This window comes from Durio zibethinus, chromosome 9, assembly GCF_047325235.1.
Source record: "Durio zibethinus cultivar Kanyao isolate XHJ-2024 chromosome 9, ASM4732523v1, whole genome shotgun sequence".
Lineage (NCBI taxonomy): Eukaryota > Viridiplantae > Streptophyta > Magnoliopsida > Malvales > Malvaceae > Durio > Durio zibethinus.
The window spans coordinates 8806173-8822702 of NC_143170.1; the positions used below are offsets into that span (position 1 = coordinate 8806173).

General features: G+C 30.3%; 2 protein-coding genes and 1 pseudogene across 2 annotated transcripts; 1 reads left to right on the plus strand and 2 right to left on the minus strand.

Annotated features, from left to right (window-relative positions):
• The first annotated feature begins 11 nt into the window (after positions 1-11).
• LOC111310795 (cytochrome P450 CYP736A12 pseudogene) lies at positions 12-1191 on the plus strand (annotated as a pseudogene).
• Positions 1192-2011: 820 nt separating this feature from the next.
• On the minus strand, positions 2012-10287 carry LOC111310784 (uncharacterized). Its single transcript, XM_022910190.2, has 13 exons — positions 10231-10287; positions 9440-9854; positions 8567-8813; positions 7717-7829; positions 6766-6845; positions 6330-6471; positions 6130-6210; positions 5457-5561; positions 4320-4502; positions 3894-3986; positions 3622-3761; positions 3479-3545; positions 2012-2395 (listed from the first exon to the last, which is right to left on the minus strand). The coding sequence occupies exons 2-13, from the start codon at positions 9830-9832 to the stop codon at positions 2276-2278; spliced, it is 1764 nt and encodes a 587-aa protein (XP_022765925.2). The 5' UTR covers positions 9833-9854; positions 10231-10287; the 3' UTR covers positions 2012-2275.
• Positions 10288-11915: 1628 nt separating this feature from the next.
• On the minus strand, positions 11916-12636 carry LOC111316830 (heavy metal-associated isoprenylated plant protein 36-like). The gene is made up of 3 exons (XM_022919000.2): positions 12489-12636; positions 12310-12391; positions 11916-12200 (listed from the first exon to the last, which is right to left on the minus strand). The coding sequence occupies exons 1-3, from the start codon at positions 12498-12500 to the stop codon at positions 11953-11955; spliced, it is 342 nt and encodes a 113-aa protein (XP_022774735.2). The 5' UTR covers positions 12501-12636; the 3' UTR covers positions 11916-11952.
• Positions 12637-16530: the final 3894 nt, after the last annotated feature.

The following is a 16530-nucleotide window of genomic DNA, read 5'->3' on the forward strand; positions in this document are numbered from 1 at the left end:
AAAGCCTAACCATGACACTAAACAGTCTCCCACACCGAAGCCTTCATCACTTAGCCAAAAAATATGGCTTCGTAATGTCAATAAGGCTAGGCTATGTACCAACGATTGTGGTATCATCACCAGAAGCTGTCGAGCTATTTCTCAAGACCCACGATGTTATTTTTGCTAGTAGGCCTAAAGTCTAAGCCTCCAAATACTTGTCATATGGTACCAAGGGCTTAGCTTTTGAGCAATATGGGTCATATTGGCGCACTGTTGGGAAATGGTGTACTTTGGAACTTCTTAATGCATCAAAAGTTGAATTATTTAGTGAAGTTGCTAAAGCATGCCGCCAAAGCTGGTGAAGTGGTCGATCTTAGCTCGAAGGTAGGTGAACTTATTTAAGTTATCATGTATAAGATGATCTTAGGACATAGTAAAGATGATAAATTCAACTTGAAGCCACTTATTGAAGAGGGCCTGAGGTTATTAGGATCTTTCAATATAGCTGATTATATGAGCCTTTCCTTGCTCCACTTGATATTCAAGTGTGTTTTTTGACAAATATACATGCAATGCTCTTTTTGCATCTTTTTATAGGAAAATTAATTTTCAATAAGTTCTACACGATCAAAACAAAATCATTCTTTACAGACCATCTTCCAAAAGGCGAATTTGAAAATAATAAATGATGGTAGCCAACAATTTAAACTTAGAAACATTTTTGTCAGACTCACATTATGACCAGAGAAGAAACAAAGTTCCCTACAAATTACATTTAATTACAAGTAATGTGTCATTGAGATTCGAACAATTTCAGATAGAAAAAGTCTAACAATTTAATTACATTTTGTATAATTATCTAAATAAAATAAGGAATTATGCCTCTAATATGGAGCCAACGTGGAGTAATTCAAGTTCAACGAGTGATATGAAAAGTGAGAGAAACAAAAGAGTTGAATCCAAATTTTAACTCGATTGATTCATATAATTAATGACATATAATAAATTTTTATTCAAATCTTAATATGTATAATTTTTTTTATTAAAAAAAATTATTTTTATCCCTAAACATAATTTATCGTAGATTAAGGGCATACATTAACAGACTCCTAAATAGAGGATTGTTTTAACCAAACATACTTGACCCAGGGTCTCAGACCACGTTTTGATGGAGTAAGAAAAGGCTGTGAAAATTCTTGGAGGAAATAATCGATAAGCATGAATAAGAGAACAATAGCATAGGGATTTTGTCGATGTGATGCTTTCATATTTAAATCCACCCATTAATCCCAACGATAGTTGGATATGGCGGTGAAAGAAAGCTTAAGATTGCATCCAGTTACACCTTTGCTAATTCGACATGATCTATGGAGGACGTTACGATTAATGGATATCATATCCCGAAGAAGTCACAGATCTTTTGGGCAATTGGGCAAAACACCAAAGTATTGTCCGACAATGCTGAAAAATATTTTTCCGGAAAGGATTGTTAACCGCAATATAGACCTTCGAGGACATGATTTTCAGCTCATCCCATTCGGATCGGGTCGTCGAGCATGTCCAGGACCGCAATTTGGCTTAACAACTGTTCACCTTGTTCTAGCTCAGTTTGTTCACTGTTTTGACTAGTAGCTGCTCGATGGCATGTTACCCATTGACTTGAGCATGACCAAGAATTTTTGCCTTGCTGTTCCAAGGGCCAAGCACTTGCTTGCCAAACAGGCTTACCGTCTATATGAATAAAAATGTGTAAAAATGGGGCAACACGTATGGATATTGAAAGTTGAAACCGTGAGATTAAATTGCACCTTAAAACCACAAACAAAAACCTCGATGGATTGTTATTATGGTGTTTACCTATTAGGTCGTATAGAGAAATATTTGACAGTAGAGCAGAAAAACATCACCATTTACCAACGATAAAAAAAATTGTAAGAGGATTGATTCTGCCAGCACGTTTCCACATTTTAAAAATAGAATCACATTACACGAGTAGAGAAACAAAAGCAGTTGGACAAATTTTGCAGTCTGTAGGCAACCAGCATGGAAAAGGAATAATTAATAAAATTCCTGGACTTAGAACTACTTCAAAGTGATACTCAAGTAAGATTAAGATTATTTCCTAATAAAAAAAAAAAAAAACAATAAAGGAACTCAGCACCTCAAACAAAAAATTACCTGTATCTGCAAGTGGGTTTCTGAATTTTCAAGGATAAAAAAAATACCATTACAAAGAAAAAGAAAAAAACTGGAGGGATAAGAAGAAACAAAAAGAAATGACTAATGTCATTATCTAGCTGGACATCATGACCTGATCACTTGATTCTAGAGCTTGGCCGGCAAAAAACCTGACATCGACATCGGGATCCTCACTCAATTCAACTAAGCATGGACGGATTGTCTTCTCCACCACCTGTATCGTTCAAGAACACTGAATTATATTCCAAATCCAGGAACAAACTAAAACAGCACAACACCCTCTTTTATACATAAACCCTAAAATCAAATGGCATCTCCCATTCCAGGAAGGAGGGCTAAGGAGCCAATATGGCATTATTTTTTACTAATCGCATGCCAATAACATCAACCAATTAAAGAATTCACAAATGGGGAAAAAAATGTAGACAGGAGGTACATAAAGGAAAAAGAAAGAAATCACAGGTGGCATTCCTATTCATTATATCCTACTAACATCGGATGATTTCAATTTGCACCACCATTCTATTCATATATGCTATATGGTCATGTTTGGAGCATAGTATAGGATGATAATCATTCTATATTATGTTTGATTTGTATTTAAAGAAAGACATAGGATTACGATAAAGATTAATTATTTTTTTGGTATAAGATGATTCAATCCTCTCAAAATAAAAAAAATTATTTTTAATCCATGGAATTGAATTTACACGTCATGTTATACTCTTAAAAATTATATTAATAATTTAAATTATATAAATTTTGAAAAATGATAATTTTGATCAATAAATACATTATATCTTAATTCTTGCACATATCAAACACAAGATAGAATGAAATTATTTAATATAATCATATTCATAATATCGTCTTCATCCTATCCTATCATAATATTATGTGCCAAACACATCCTATAATCTTCTAGATAAAGGAAAAAGCAAGAAAAAAAAAGAGGGAAAATACTAAAACTGAAACCTTTGAAATTTTCTGTAAGACTAAGCGAGACATGTTTTCTGTTTTTTTTTTTTTTTTTTCCTTTTTCCTTTTTCTTTTATTTCCCATTTTCATTAATATTTCTTTCAATTTTTTAAGATAACATGGCATTTTTTTTAATGGAAAGGAATCTAGCGTAATATGTAAATAAGTGTTCACATCCCAATTAAGGAGCTATGAAACATATACCAATTTTCAGCACCCAGGAGATATTACACTAAGCACTCAACATGTTTAAGGAAAAAAATCAAATATTAGAATTCCACTACATGAAAATTATTAAAATGTGAATAAATTTACTCACAGATTGATCAACAATAGGTATAAGTGACTGCAGCACCTTGGCCACATTAAACTTGATGTTGGGTACCCTGTGTAATGCAATTTTTAGTCTCATAATTCAAGTCAAAGAACTTCAAATCAGGCTTCAGAATGCACCAGCATTACCTATCTTTTGAAGCATTAACAACCACAGGTAGTAGTTTTGAACAAGTAATATCTGAGCCCATAACAGGGGCAAGTAGAGAAATTGCATGTAGAATGGTCATCCGATACAGATAATGAGGGTTGTTAATCATGTCCAAAACCTGTCAACAGATTTCCCAAAAAACAGAGACATCATATTGAGAACCAACTTCTTTAGATATCTACTTTTGTTTACTCATTTAGAATTAAAAAAAAAAAAGGAATTAAATTTTTGTTAATATAAGTAGACTGACCTGTGGAACTATGTGCTGCATTGCCCAATCTGGTCCAAATTCTTCTGCCAGACGCTTCACATTATTAGCAGCAGCATCACGAATGGAATAGACCTACAATGGATGCCAATGAATGTTAGCAAAATTTATTTGTAATATTAAAATATTTAGTTCTCAGTATCACCTCTTAAAGGTAGACTTGTAACACAAACAAAACTTAAAGCAAACAGAACAGCTTTTAAATATTGGTTTTTTCTCCTATTTCACCAGAAACCATTGATTATAACATAAAATCAGAAGACCAACATTCAATAGTGGATTCTCAAATATAAAGGGAGATTTTCCAATACTGACATTGACATCTATTTCATTATGATACAAACTAGGATAGAACCATAAAGAACATAAATTTCATTGATTTTTGCTCCATAACAAAGTTCTTTGCACCTTATCTTTTAACCATTGCATGCAGAGTGCACCAAGTTTGTCATCAAAAAAGCCAACACCCAACTGACTTGCCAATAAAGGTATGTATTCTATTATTGCAAGCCGAACCCTCCAGTGCCTATCCTCTGCAAGTTCCACAATTGCTGGCAATAGGGACTGGGACAGGAGATCAATTCCAATCACCTGCAATGACAAGTACATTATCTAAGCTGTATTTGAATATATGAGATATACTCACTAACATGCTCATAATAAGTAGTTCTTCCAAGCACTGCACCAAAACAAATTATTAAAATAACAAGATGGGATAAGGAAATTGCAGGAAATAACCGCCAGTCAAATATTACTAAAACCAATGACAACATTGTCACACCAGATTAGCTCAAGTGGTAAGGGTAGTATGGAGTTTCATTAAAGATCCTAGATTTCACAGCCTCAGTGCTCTCATTTGTACCAAAAAATTAATTCATAACACATCATTAAATACAAACCTCAGAGATTCATGTTAGCTGAAAAGGAACTTCCTTAATGCATTAGCAACAAGAAATTTAACATTGTTATTTAAGAGGACTGACCGAGTATGGTGGAATTTCCACCACACTCATTTTAGATTCACAAATTGACATGTATACATGCAAGAAGATGCATACACGTTAGGTAATGGCCTTATTTAGTCAATCAATCTACAAGGCTTGTTTATTTTATACATTTTAAACCTTCAAAAGTAACTGACATTTTGACAACTTGAATCCCTCAAACAATAATAAGGTTTCCAGCCTACAACTTTCACCAATTGCTGCATTATAGTCAGACATGTAACTTCATAGTTATTGTGGCCAGATGGAAGAGTCAGTATTTGGTGTTTTATCCAGCAACTAAAATAAAACCAAAGTCTCAAACTTTATTTGGAAAATGAGGAGAGTCTGAGAACGATTTAGCAGTTAGTCCAGTCAAAGTTTTCCTTTAACTTACCAGTCAAACATAGGAAATATAAAAACCATTTAGTCCACAATCAGATCCAAGCTAAAAGTTGGATAAAAACTGTTCAACGATATCACCAAAAGATGGGGATGTTTTGAGAATGGAAATGATAAAAAAATGTAATTATTGTTCTTAATACATCTTAAAAATAATAACCTGGTTGACTTGATCAAGCTTGCTAATGATATTCAGTCGGACATCTGGAAATTCATCTTTCAAAAGAGAAAGAAATATCGGAAGCAATTGGTCTATGGTAGCATCCTACAACCATCAAAGGAGATTACGTTATATGCAAACAAAAAATTAAAAAAAAAATGTTTGCAACGTATATAGAGTGAATGCAATTTCAATTATAATATGAGACCCAACAATAAAAAACCAGCAAGACATCTAAATTTTCAACACAAAATAATAATTTTTCAAACTTGCCCAGACGACATGAAAAAATAATTTTTCGACTTTGTTCATGGAAAGAATAAAGAGCCTATCTCCCACATAAATCTGAATAGAGCTTGTTATTCAGAAAACACCAAGCAGTCAGAAATTTTTTTTTTTGCTAATTAGGTACCCAGGCACACAGGTAAGAAACACTAAAAAGCTCCTCAGTCAAAGCAATTGACAAATCCACATTACACTAACTTATATCATGCAGCTAACATAAGGATGGCTGACCAGAAAATGTGGTCAGAAGAGAAGATGATCATTTATTCAACAAATTAAACAGTTACCCATACCAAAAAGCATCATGTAACCCCTGCCACTTCCAGACAAACAAATGAATTTCATTGAAGGTGGACTATCCAAGCACAAGAGAAGAGAGAGCGGTTACCTTCCCCAAAATGGGTGCCATTCCCATTATAACTGAAGCTAGAGCAGATCGAACATGCTGGGATGAATCCGTCGATAGCTCCTACAGTGGTTAACAATAACTAATTTAGACAGGACATCGCTACAGTGTGGAAACTAGATTACTGCTACAAACGAAAAAAAAACTTGGGTGAAGGCAAAGAATTCCATAAGCACTTTCACCTTGACACAAGGAAGAATATGCTGAATTGTTAATTCTGGATTCAGAATTCGGCAAAACTTAGTTACTTTTCCAGCAGCAGCTATCCGTACTTCAGCTTCATTATCACGAAGTAGGCGAACATATGCAGGTACTAGGTCCAACCTATACATGTAAACCTTACAATATCACTCGATGATAATTGATAAGCCCATCACCAAAAAGGCATTGTTCAAAGTAAATGTAAGAGTGTAACAGAAACCATCAAGCATGATAATTGATAAATGACCTAAGCCAATTGCATGGATTTCCAATTAAAAAGAGATGAACCAAGCAAATTCATCAATACAGATCAGGGGGAACAGGAAGAAGGCAAAATGGAGGGAAACAAGTATAATAATGGAAGTCAGGAAAGAAAAAAATATATAACGGTTTATGCCACATGATTATAGAGATTACCTGGTAGGCTCGGGACCAACAGCTTCACACAGCTCATACAATTGATTTGCAACCATGTAACGGACACGCCAAGACTTATCCTAGAACACCAAGTAATACCATTTCAAAAAAAAAAAAAATCAATCATAAATATAAATTACCGAACTGAAGAATGGGGATAGAGAGAAAAAGGAAAAAGGTAAAATGAATTAAAAGAATAATAATTTCTATTTCATTTCACTTTACTTCTTGAAGCAAGAATAGCTAAATATTTTGCCTTCAAATTAACTAGAAGCCATGCAACAATATTTGCATCAAACATTTATCCAGATATATTCAAAGAAATGAACAGTAAAAACAAAATTTGTGAAGAATAAAACATTTATACCCTTAGAGGTTAACTGATTTCTAGTAGGGTGAATTTAAACCATCAGTTTCAAGAATTTGGTTAAAAACTAAAGATATGAGACATCCCAATTAACAGTATAACACAGAATGAAGACCCTCATAACAAAATGGAGAATATGCTGTTTGAGGTGGAATCACAAAGAGTGATTATCCATTTCATTAAAAATATGCTGGAACATTTTATGGATGCAATAATGGTACTGTGCCAGCAAGATGGCCAAAAACTTTATCCAGCAATGTCATTTATTCAGAAGAACAGTGGCTAAGTTTCATCTTCAACCTTAGAGCAGAAGGGTGAAAGAAATCCTCAACCTCTTCAATGGCTAGTTTCAGATATAAGGGGAAAAAGGACTTTCATAAATTTTCTAGTGATGTAAAGAGCTTAAATAACTTATGCTGAAATTGTAGTACTAAAGCAGACAAGACAATACAAAGTTCAACTCAATCACCTCAGAAAGATTGTTGGGGGGGGGGTGGGGTGGGGGGGAGGTGACAAAATAAGAATGGAGCAATTTTAGAGATCCTAACATATTTGTAACATAATATTCATCACACATGGTCTACCTGGGAGAAATTAACTATGACAGGGAGAATATGTGCCACACAATCTTGGGGTTCCAACAACTTTCCAAGAGCTGCACAACCCTCAACAGCCAATAATCGGACAGAATCTTGATCTGCAGGGATGATAAATTGAAGAAAATAGGCTTTTCAACCCTACCATAAAGTATGAACTTGACAATAATACTGGAAAACTAAATATGAAAAAAAAAATGCATAAGTATGAATAAACAACCATAGACAAGGGATTCGTTTACCTTTTCATTTATAAAAATAAGGTTAAAACCTAAAGTAGATCATTGACCTTAGTTATGCTTTACACATGAAACACTGGATAAATTTCACAGATTCTTTGATATAGTTGTTTGTAAAGATTGGAGGAGAAAAAAAGGTTATGGATGCACATGCTGGTAAAACTGCTTAAATATACTACGATCTAATTTGTTGGGTGACTATCCATGACTCTTGCTAATAAGCAACAAACTATGAATTTATCGGATAAAAGCGATGGAAGTTGCAAATTACAAAACGCACTCTTTTATTTTTGAATACCAAAAGAAATGCAACTTCCCGTAGAAGTAGAAAAGAGAAGACCACTAGCACTACCTCGATCCCAGTCCCTCTTCCTTCCTACAAGTTTAAACCTAAAACCATTCCCTCTAAAAGAGACAAAAACACCATAAGGCTTCTAAACTCTCCCCTCATTATTTCTGACCAGGATTGTTTAAATCAAATCACTTATCCTGCACTTTTGTCCGTTTAATATATTTTAAAGCATATATTCGACAATGATTTATTAGCAAAACAAGTGATGAGAATTTGAATCAAAAAGATAATTAGGTAATCTACATACCGTCCTGCGTCAAATCATCAAATATAGACATGATATCCACCTTCAAATGAGGTGCTTCTACAGAAGCAGCAAATTTTCCAAGATTTGTTGCTGCAGATCTCCTAACCATGGGCATGTCATCTTGGCAAAGTTGACCATATATAGTTCTTAGTTCAGTTTTTAATGCATCTGGGGCACTTGGGTATGCAATATGAAACAAACCACATGAGGAAACTCGAGCTGCAAACCACTCACCAGAAGCCAATCTCTGGATGTTGGAGACAATCACATTCAAAGAAACAACGGTCATTCTATTTGCAGTGAGGTAAAGCTAAATCAAATATAATTAGGAGTATAATTAAAAATGAATTTGAGCATATATTAAGGACAACGCCATGTCCTGATCACCAGGCCTAGGAATAATCATATTATATACAGTACCATAATCCAAATGACAACAAGGCGGAGCAGCAGAACATGCACGTCTGTAGGTTTATGGCAGACCAACATAATATTACTAATTTAGAAACACGAAACACATGATGAAGTGGTCTTTCATCAACTTTCTGGTTTATAGAGTTTTCATGCACTATTAGGGAATACCTTTCTTCCATTAACAATCGTTTCACCACACAAACTTTAAAGCCAAAACTGAACTCTATGTCAATATTTTGTCTTTTCACCACACACACATGGTGTAGTTCCTTGTTGCAATATTTTATTTTATCTTATCTTTCCTAAGAAATAGAAAAGAAGATGAAATACTAATCATGCATCCACATTCAAGTCATTCAGCTTCCTAATTTCTATCTCAATAAGCATGCAAAACTATTTAAATGTTATATAATAATACATTTTATGTGAGGAAAACGAAAACAAAAAGCAGAAGCCAACCTTCACTAATGGAATAAAGGACTCAACCAAGTCCTGCTCCCTCAACTGGGCACCAATTCTACACAACGACTCCACAGCCTTGTCCCTCACACAGGTTTCCTCAACAGTGCAAAGAGTCTCCAACGGAGGTAGCAAAACATTAGCATATTCCACACCTCCAACATAAGGAATAAAAACTCCCAATTCTTCGGCCATGGCAAGGAGAACTTCATCATCATCATCATTGTTCTCGCTAAGAAATGGAATCAATTCCTTTCGTGTCCTTTCTTCCCCAAGAGCACGTGCAATCGTAGAAAGCCTACGGATCGAGTTCAAACGAAGCTGGATATCTTCATTCTTGAGCTCATCGATCAACACCGCAATGGGATACAAAGGCTCATCAATCATTGCCATGTTAACTCACAATACCTAACACCTGGAAACATGCCAATAAACTAAAATTAATTATTTAATTATATTTCAGAAATCAAAATTCTGAAAAAGGAGAGATCAAAGTTAAGAAACACGAACAACTATTTAACCTAAGTTAATCTTATAACTTTTCCTTCATTTTCTAAGTAACCAAACAGGGGGATCAGGAAGGGAGAGATACTAACCACGCATTAATTGCAATAAATTTGGATTATAAGAAACCTTAAAATAGCTTAAAAAAAAAGTGATCCAATCAAATAACAATTCGAAAAAGACATGAAAAATCTTTGGAACTTATATCGGCTGAAAACGACCATCGATGAGATCTATAATTCGGAGAATAAAATTTTCCTACAGTGAAAAAGGAAAAACCGGAGTACCTTTCGCCGGTTTCAGTCAATTGGTGGTCTGTTCGAAACTCGATCTTATCTTTAGGCGGAGAAAGAGAGAGACAAAGATCGATATATATTTGTCAAAATTTGTTTCCCTTTTGTTTTTGTTTGTTTGTTTGTTTTTTTTTAATGTTTTTGTGATTGAATTTCTGTAAAATTAACTCGATTCTCGACGGAAGAGGGTCTCCTTTTTTACCGCAAGCTTTTTACTTTGATCTTTTTTTTTTTTTTTTTACTGACTCACCGATAAATAGTAACTATTTCAGTGTTTTACGATGGGAATTTCGAATCATTTATTTGCCGAGCACAGCCCGTCCCAGTTTGTTTTGTTTTTCTTTTCGCTTTTAATCGGATATTTATTTATTTATCTAAACGAAGAACCACAAAATTAAAATCAAACCTTTGATAAAAACTTTATATTATAAACACTATACATTTTTTATTTGTAAGGCAGAAAGTCAGAACCAGCTTTTTAAATAGGAAATATATATTTAATTATTTATTATTGAGTCAAATACTCATATGCATACATTTTAAATTTTTGTATTTAAGTTTCACACTAAAGTGAATATTTGTAATAAGAATTTTGCTAAACATTGTTTTTAAGACACATTTTAAAAATTAAAAAAAAAAGGACACTTTTTAAAATTATTATATAAAATAATATTTCTTAATCATTTAAAATTAATTATATTAATTACTAATTATTATATTTAGTACAAATGTATATAAACTAAAAAAAAAAGTTTTCTTAGAAAATAATATAATGATAGAGTTTTAATATTCGAAAGAAAAAAAATGATTTAATGATGAAAAAATGATTTTGCAGATTAACAAAATTGAAATCTAAAAGAAGCCAATAATGCTAGGCTGCATCACAACAACAAGAGCATCCTCCCTATAATAAAACAAATCACCTTTTTTTTTTTTTCTTTCTCACATACTTAGTAATAAAATTATACAAATTTTATTACTATTATATTTTAAATAACCATCTTTGTGTTCATTGTAGTTATATATCTTTTTAAAGTTTTTAAATTTTTAAAAATGTTGTTGATTTTGACATTACAAATAAAATTATATAGATTATGAAATTATTTTATGTTATATTGATGGTTAAATTTCATGAAATTACTAAGAAGGCTCTCCATCAATCTTACACAAGCCCAAACCAATAACATGAAAGCGTGTTGTTTGCATGAATCCCTGTGATTAAGCACCCAGATTATGCTACTTTTTTTCTTTTTTTTTTGTATTTGGAATTGAGAAATTTCAAATTTTAATAGTAAATTAATTTTTTAAACAATTCAATTGAATATATTATTTTTTATAAAGTTACAAATATAAAAAATTATAATAATAATTAAATATTGCATTCATATAAAAGATCATTACATTGAATTATACAAACAAATAATATTCATCATAAAATTCGATTAAATTTACACATTATATATGAGAATTGAATTTGAGACTTCAAGATTTCAAATTTTAGTACTTTTTAATTAAATTAAATAATTAAATACAAAAGAAGTATAATTGATAGTTATGCAAGATAGAAATGTTCATGCATCGAGTTGACTTAGTTGATGTTGTATAAAATTTTTTTGGTAAATTTAGAGCAATATAACTAACAGATCAGGTTTTTACATATTATTACTTGATGCAGCAGCTAGCAAATCATCATAATTCATATATATACTATAGTCATCATGTACATGTTACACAGGTTGCAATTTGGTTTTGGTTGGATTCAAGATTCTTACAAGAAGAAGCACAGATCATCAATGGCTTCTCCTCATGACTTTGTTCATTGTTGATGCTAAATTCTTGTATTTCCAATATCTCCACTCTGCGATTCGTCTTCTTCCTTATTTTGATGGCAATGTCTTGTGGGATAAATTTGCCATAAACGCTTACCCTGCACTGCTTCTTCTCTATCAAATGCGTATCGAACTCTACATTCACCATAAAGTAGATATATGCAGAAACACCAAAAGATTATGAAAAAACAAGTTGCAGTAAGCAAGTTTGATGGTGATGACGAGGATGAATATTTGATCTCACCTTGGATATCAAGAAGAGCTCTTCTTACTTTTCTATAACAGCCGTTGCAGTCAATATTGATCCTCATTACCATGCAGCAAAACTGCAGTGCATGTTTGCAGAGAAATTAATAAAAGTGGAGAGTTAGAACAAAAAACATGAAAAAGGATCAATGGAAGGTGGTGAAAAATGGAACTTGCCCTTTCTGTCATGAGGCCTGCAGCAGGCGTTTTCTCAAGAATCCAAACAATGGGGTGTTTGAACAACAGATGAAAAGTTGATGTTAAAAGGCAAAAATGATGGGATTTTTTTTTAAATAATGGAATCTGATTCTGTTATGGGATATTGGTATAGCTTATTGCCTCTTAAATATATATTCTTGACCTCTTCGAGTTGTTGGCATATATACATAGTATCAGGTTTGCTAGAGGAGAAAGCATCCGTTTCGTAATTGCTTCTCAGCTAGGTTTATTCTCTTTCAAACAGGAAGGCATAACTTTAAATTTGTGTCTGTTCCAAGTCCAATTAAATAAAAAGAAAATTTAGGAATAAATCTTTCTTTATGTACGTATCCTTTCTGATCAACAATTCATTAGATGCTTATTCCGTTTATAATTCTTTTCATTTAAGCAGAATAATTTAACAAATTAATTATAAGCCCAAAATAACTATAGAATAGTTTAATGAGCTACCATGAGCTGTTAGGAATTTTGCTTTACATGGTTGCAATTTTTTTTTATTTTCATCCATAAACCTTAAAATTCAATTTTTTTTCATCCATATTCTTTTTAAAATGTTTCAAATTCATCTATTTAGATCATTGTTAAAAATTTTAATATAATATGCTAAATAAATGCTACACAAAATATAAATTTTAGTTCAAATAATCATTCACTTTCTTATTACATTCAAATGAATATATATATATATATATATATGATGTGAAGTGACAAGTTTTATCAAATTTTAATGACTATGTATTAAAAGAATAGATGAATTTAAAATATTTTTAAAAGATTGTGAATGAAAAAAAATTAAATTTATGAAACATGAATGAAAATGATTAATATTATACATTGATCATGAAAATAGGGTGTAATTTAGTTGTATAGCCATATAAACTGCTTACAATGAAATAGATGAATTTGAAATAGATTAAAGATAAATGTGGTTTAAGGTCATAAATTTTGTCAAATTTTAATAACTATTAATATAATAGATTAATTTAAAATATTTTTAAGAGATTGTAGATTAAAAAATGTTAAGTTTATAAATAATAAATTAAAATGGGTGATAGTATACAAGCATCATGAAAATTCGGTGTAATTTACTTGCCTAGGCATATGTACTACTTATAATTAATTGCTCACTCTTTCTCCTAGTCACCTGCTTTATAGTTTATTAACTTCTTTTTTTAATCAAGTCAAATGGACTTAATTATTTTTCCCTTATTAGCATTTATTAGCAATATCACAGGAAGCATATTAGGAACAAAATTTATATGAAATTTTATAAGTACATAAAGTTTTTATTAAAAATGAATAAATAAAAATTTTAATTTAATAGATTGATGGAATTTAATGTAAAAATTAATAATATGTAAAAAAATATTAAAAAATTATTTATAATTAAAATTTAATCGATATTTATTTAACGATAAAAATTATGTCAATATTTTTATTAAAAATGACTATTTAATAAATATATCAAAATTTATTAAAATTTTTTCAAATTTTGCATATATGATCTATGTGATGAGATTTTTCAATTTATTAATTTTGATTTTTAATTTTACTTTTGATTTATTTATTTTTAATAAAAAACTTTATAAAATTTACCTATAAAACTTCATGTAAATCTTTCCGTATATTAGAATCAACCCAACAAAATAAACCCTAATCATATTATCAAAAAAATAATACAATAAATAATGAAAAATGGAACCAAAAAAGAAAGAAATATTCCACCTATTGGATAAGGCTAGATCTGTTCAACGATCAAGCTATTCGTCTAAATTTTGAAAGGGTTTGAATAAAAAATTAAAATTTATTAATGAATTTAGATATAATTTTTATATCCATTTAAATTTTAGATTTGATTCTGAACAATAGATTTAAAGTTTGAGTTTGACTCGACTTGATCTGAATTCACATATATATAAAAGTAAATCCACATATATGTATATATATTTTATTTTTATATATATGTGAATTATATATAAATTAATTCACATATATATTTTTTTAAACTTATTTGTTACTTTTATATAATTTTTATTTTTAATTTATAAATATATGTGAGTTAAATATAATCTTATTAAATTTAATCATATTTTTTTAATTTTTAATTATATAACTTAAGTTTAATGAGTTTATATAGAAATCATTTTTTAATTTAAATCAAATTTAAAAAAAAAATTTGAAACTCAAAATTTTAAACTAAATTAAATTTAAATAAATATATAAATTATTAATATCAAATATTATCTGACCCGACCTCTAAAACATATAAATAAAGCATGAGTTAAAGTCAGGTTTAAACAAAATATTAATGACCCACGTGCTTGCTCTGCAGAAGCCCCATCCAATTATTCAAGTTTTAATTTCTGCTCAGATCTTTTAAATTAATAAATGTTAAGCCATACTTGCCCAAATAAAATTTTTTTTAAATAAAAACATTATTTTTATTTAATCTTAAGTTTTTTTTTTTGCCTTCTCCATTATTAAGGTTTAAAACATAGTTATTTTTATTTAATCTTTAGCGTATTTCTAATATTTATATTATAATATTATATCTATTTAATTTTTATATAATATATGAATATAAAAAATAATACATATTATATGATTTTTTGATTTATGAACTCTTTTTGACTTTTTGATTTTCTCTTTTAATAGCAGTAACCAAATTTCAAAATAAAATATTTTTTAATACAAAAATCAAACTTAAAAAAAAATCTTTTTAATAAAAAAAATCTAAAAGCAAAACTTTTCTAATATAAAAACCAAATTTCAAAAAGAAAATCTAGATCTAATGCATTAAAAAAATAAAAATATAAAACAAAACCAAATTTGCTTTATTTATTCCTTTTTAAACCTCATTTATCATATCTTTTATTCTCTTATTTTTATTTCAAAATTAATTAAAAAATTAGTTAAAGGGTATAAAAAACCCCTAAACTATAATTTAAAATATCATACAAATTTTTATTTTTTTTTATTGCCATCAATTAATCCTTTCAACATTTCTTTACATCTAATTAAACCTTCATTTTATATGATAATAATAAAATATATTAAAATTTACAGCATGATGTAATTAATATATATATAAATTAAATAAAATAATTTTTTTTCTTTCTTTTCTTTATTTTCTGTACCCTTCTCTCTAATATCTCTTTAAAAGTTAAATTAATTATAGTTTGAGAGTTGATTGGTTATGGTTTTGTCGTACGATTAGATTTCGTCCAATTAAAAGTTTGATTGATTAAAATAAAATATTAAAAACTTAAATGATTATTAAATTATAATTAATGAGATTTTAGACCTTTTAGCCAAAAATATTTTATAGAACATATATTCCTATAAGTTGTTGCAAACAGTACTTTCTTTTGAAGCATTGTGCTCTTATTCATCTTTCCTCTCCTAGCAAATATATATGTTAATCTCTAAATACTCTGAACAGATTTCAGATCTAATCTCTGCCTTCCCTTTCCTTTTTTTTTCTCTCATCAAGTTATCAATAACTTCCCATCTGTTCACGCTTCACACAAAGTTTCCCGGTTCCCAGCCATTGCCAATTAGTTGGAGAAGAAAAAAGAACATAGGTAAGATCTCAAAAGTGTTCAAGGCACGGATATGCTCTCTTCCTTCTCCTAATATTAAGCAAGTATGTTGAAGGGCATATATGGAGTGGTTTTCATCTTAATTTTTTTTATTTGAAAAAGGAAATTCGAGTCCAATTGGCACCAATTGCATTGAACTATTAAATATAAGCCTTGAAAACTCACCATCAATTCGTGAAATTGTATCAGCTACTCTTTTTTGGCATTTCGTACATCTCAAATTTGCTGCTAAAACCACTTCCTGGATGAAATTAATATATTATAAGAACATATGTGTATGATTTAAAATGTATAAAATGTTACCGAGATTGACAGAGACAGAAGCCATTACCGGAGGCTTTGGTGAGGAGCAGATAGAAGGTGGAGAAGAAAGTAGCAGCCTGCACCGGCACTTCTGG

Bases quoted from the DNA above. Each gene is read 5' to 3' on its own strand.
- LOC111310784 (XM_022910190.2), bottom strand. From the start codon at position 9,832: ATGGCAATGATTGATGAGCCTTTGTATCCCATTGCGGTGTTGATCGAT. The intron at 6,846-7,716 runs GTAGACCATGTG...TTGGTGTTCTAG, and splicing joins TCATAGTTAATTTCTCCCAG to GATAAGTCTTGGCGTGTCCG. The intron at 2,396-3,478 runs GTGAGTAAATTT...TGAACGATACAG, and splicing joins TACCTATTGTTGATCAATCT to GTGGTGGAGAAGACAATCCG.
- LOC111316830 (XM_022919000.2), bottom strand. The intron at 12,201-12,309 runs GTGAGATCAAAT...TGGTGAATGTAG, and splicing joins AGCTCTTCTTGATATCCAAG to AGTTCGATACGCATTTGATA.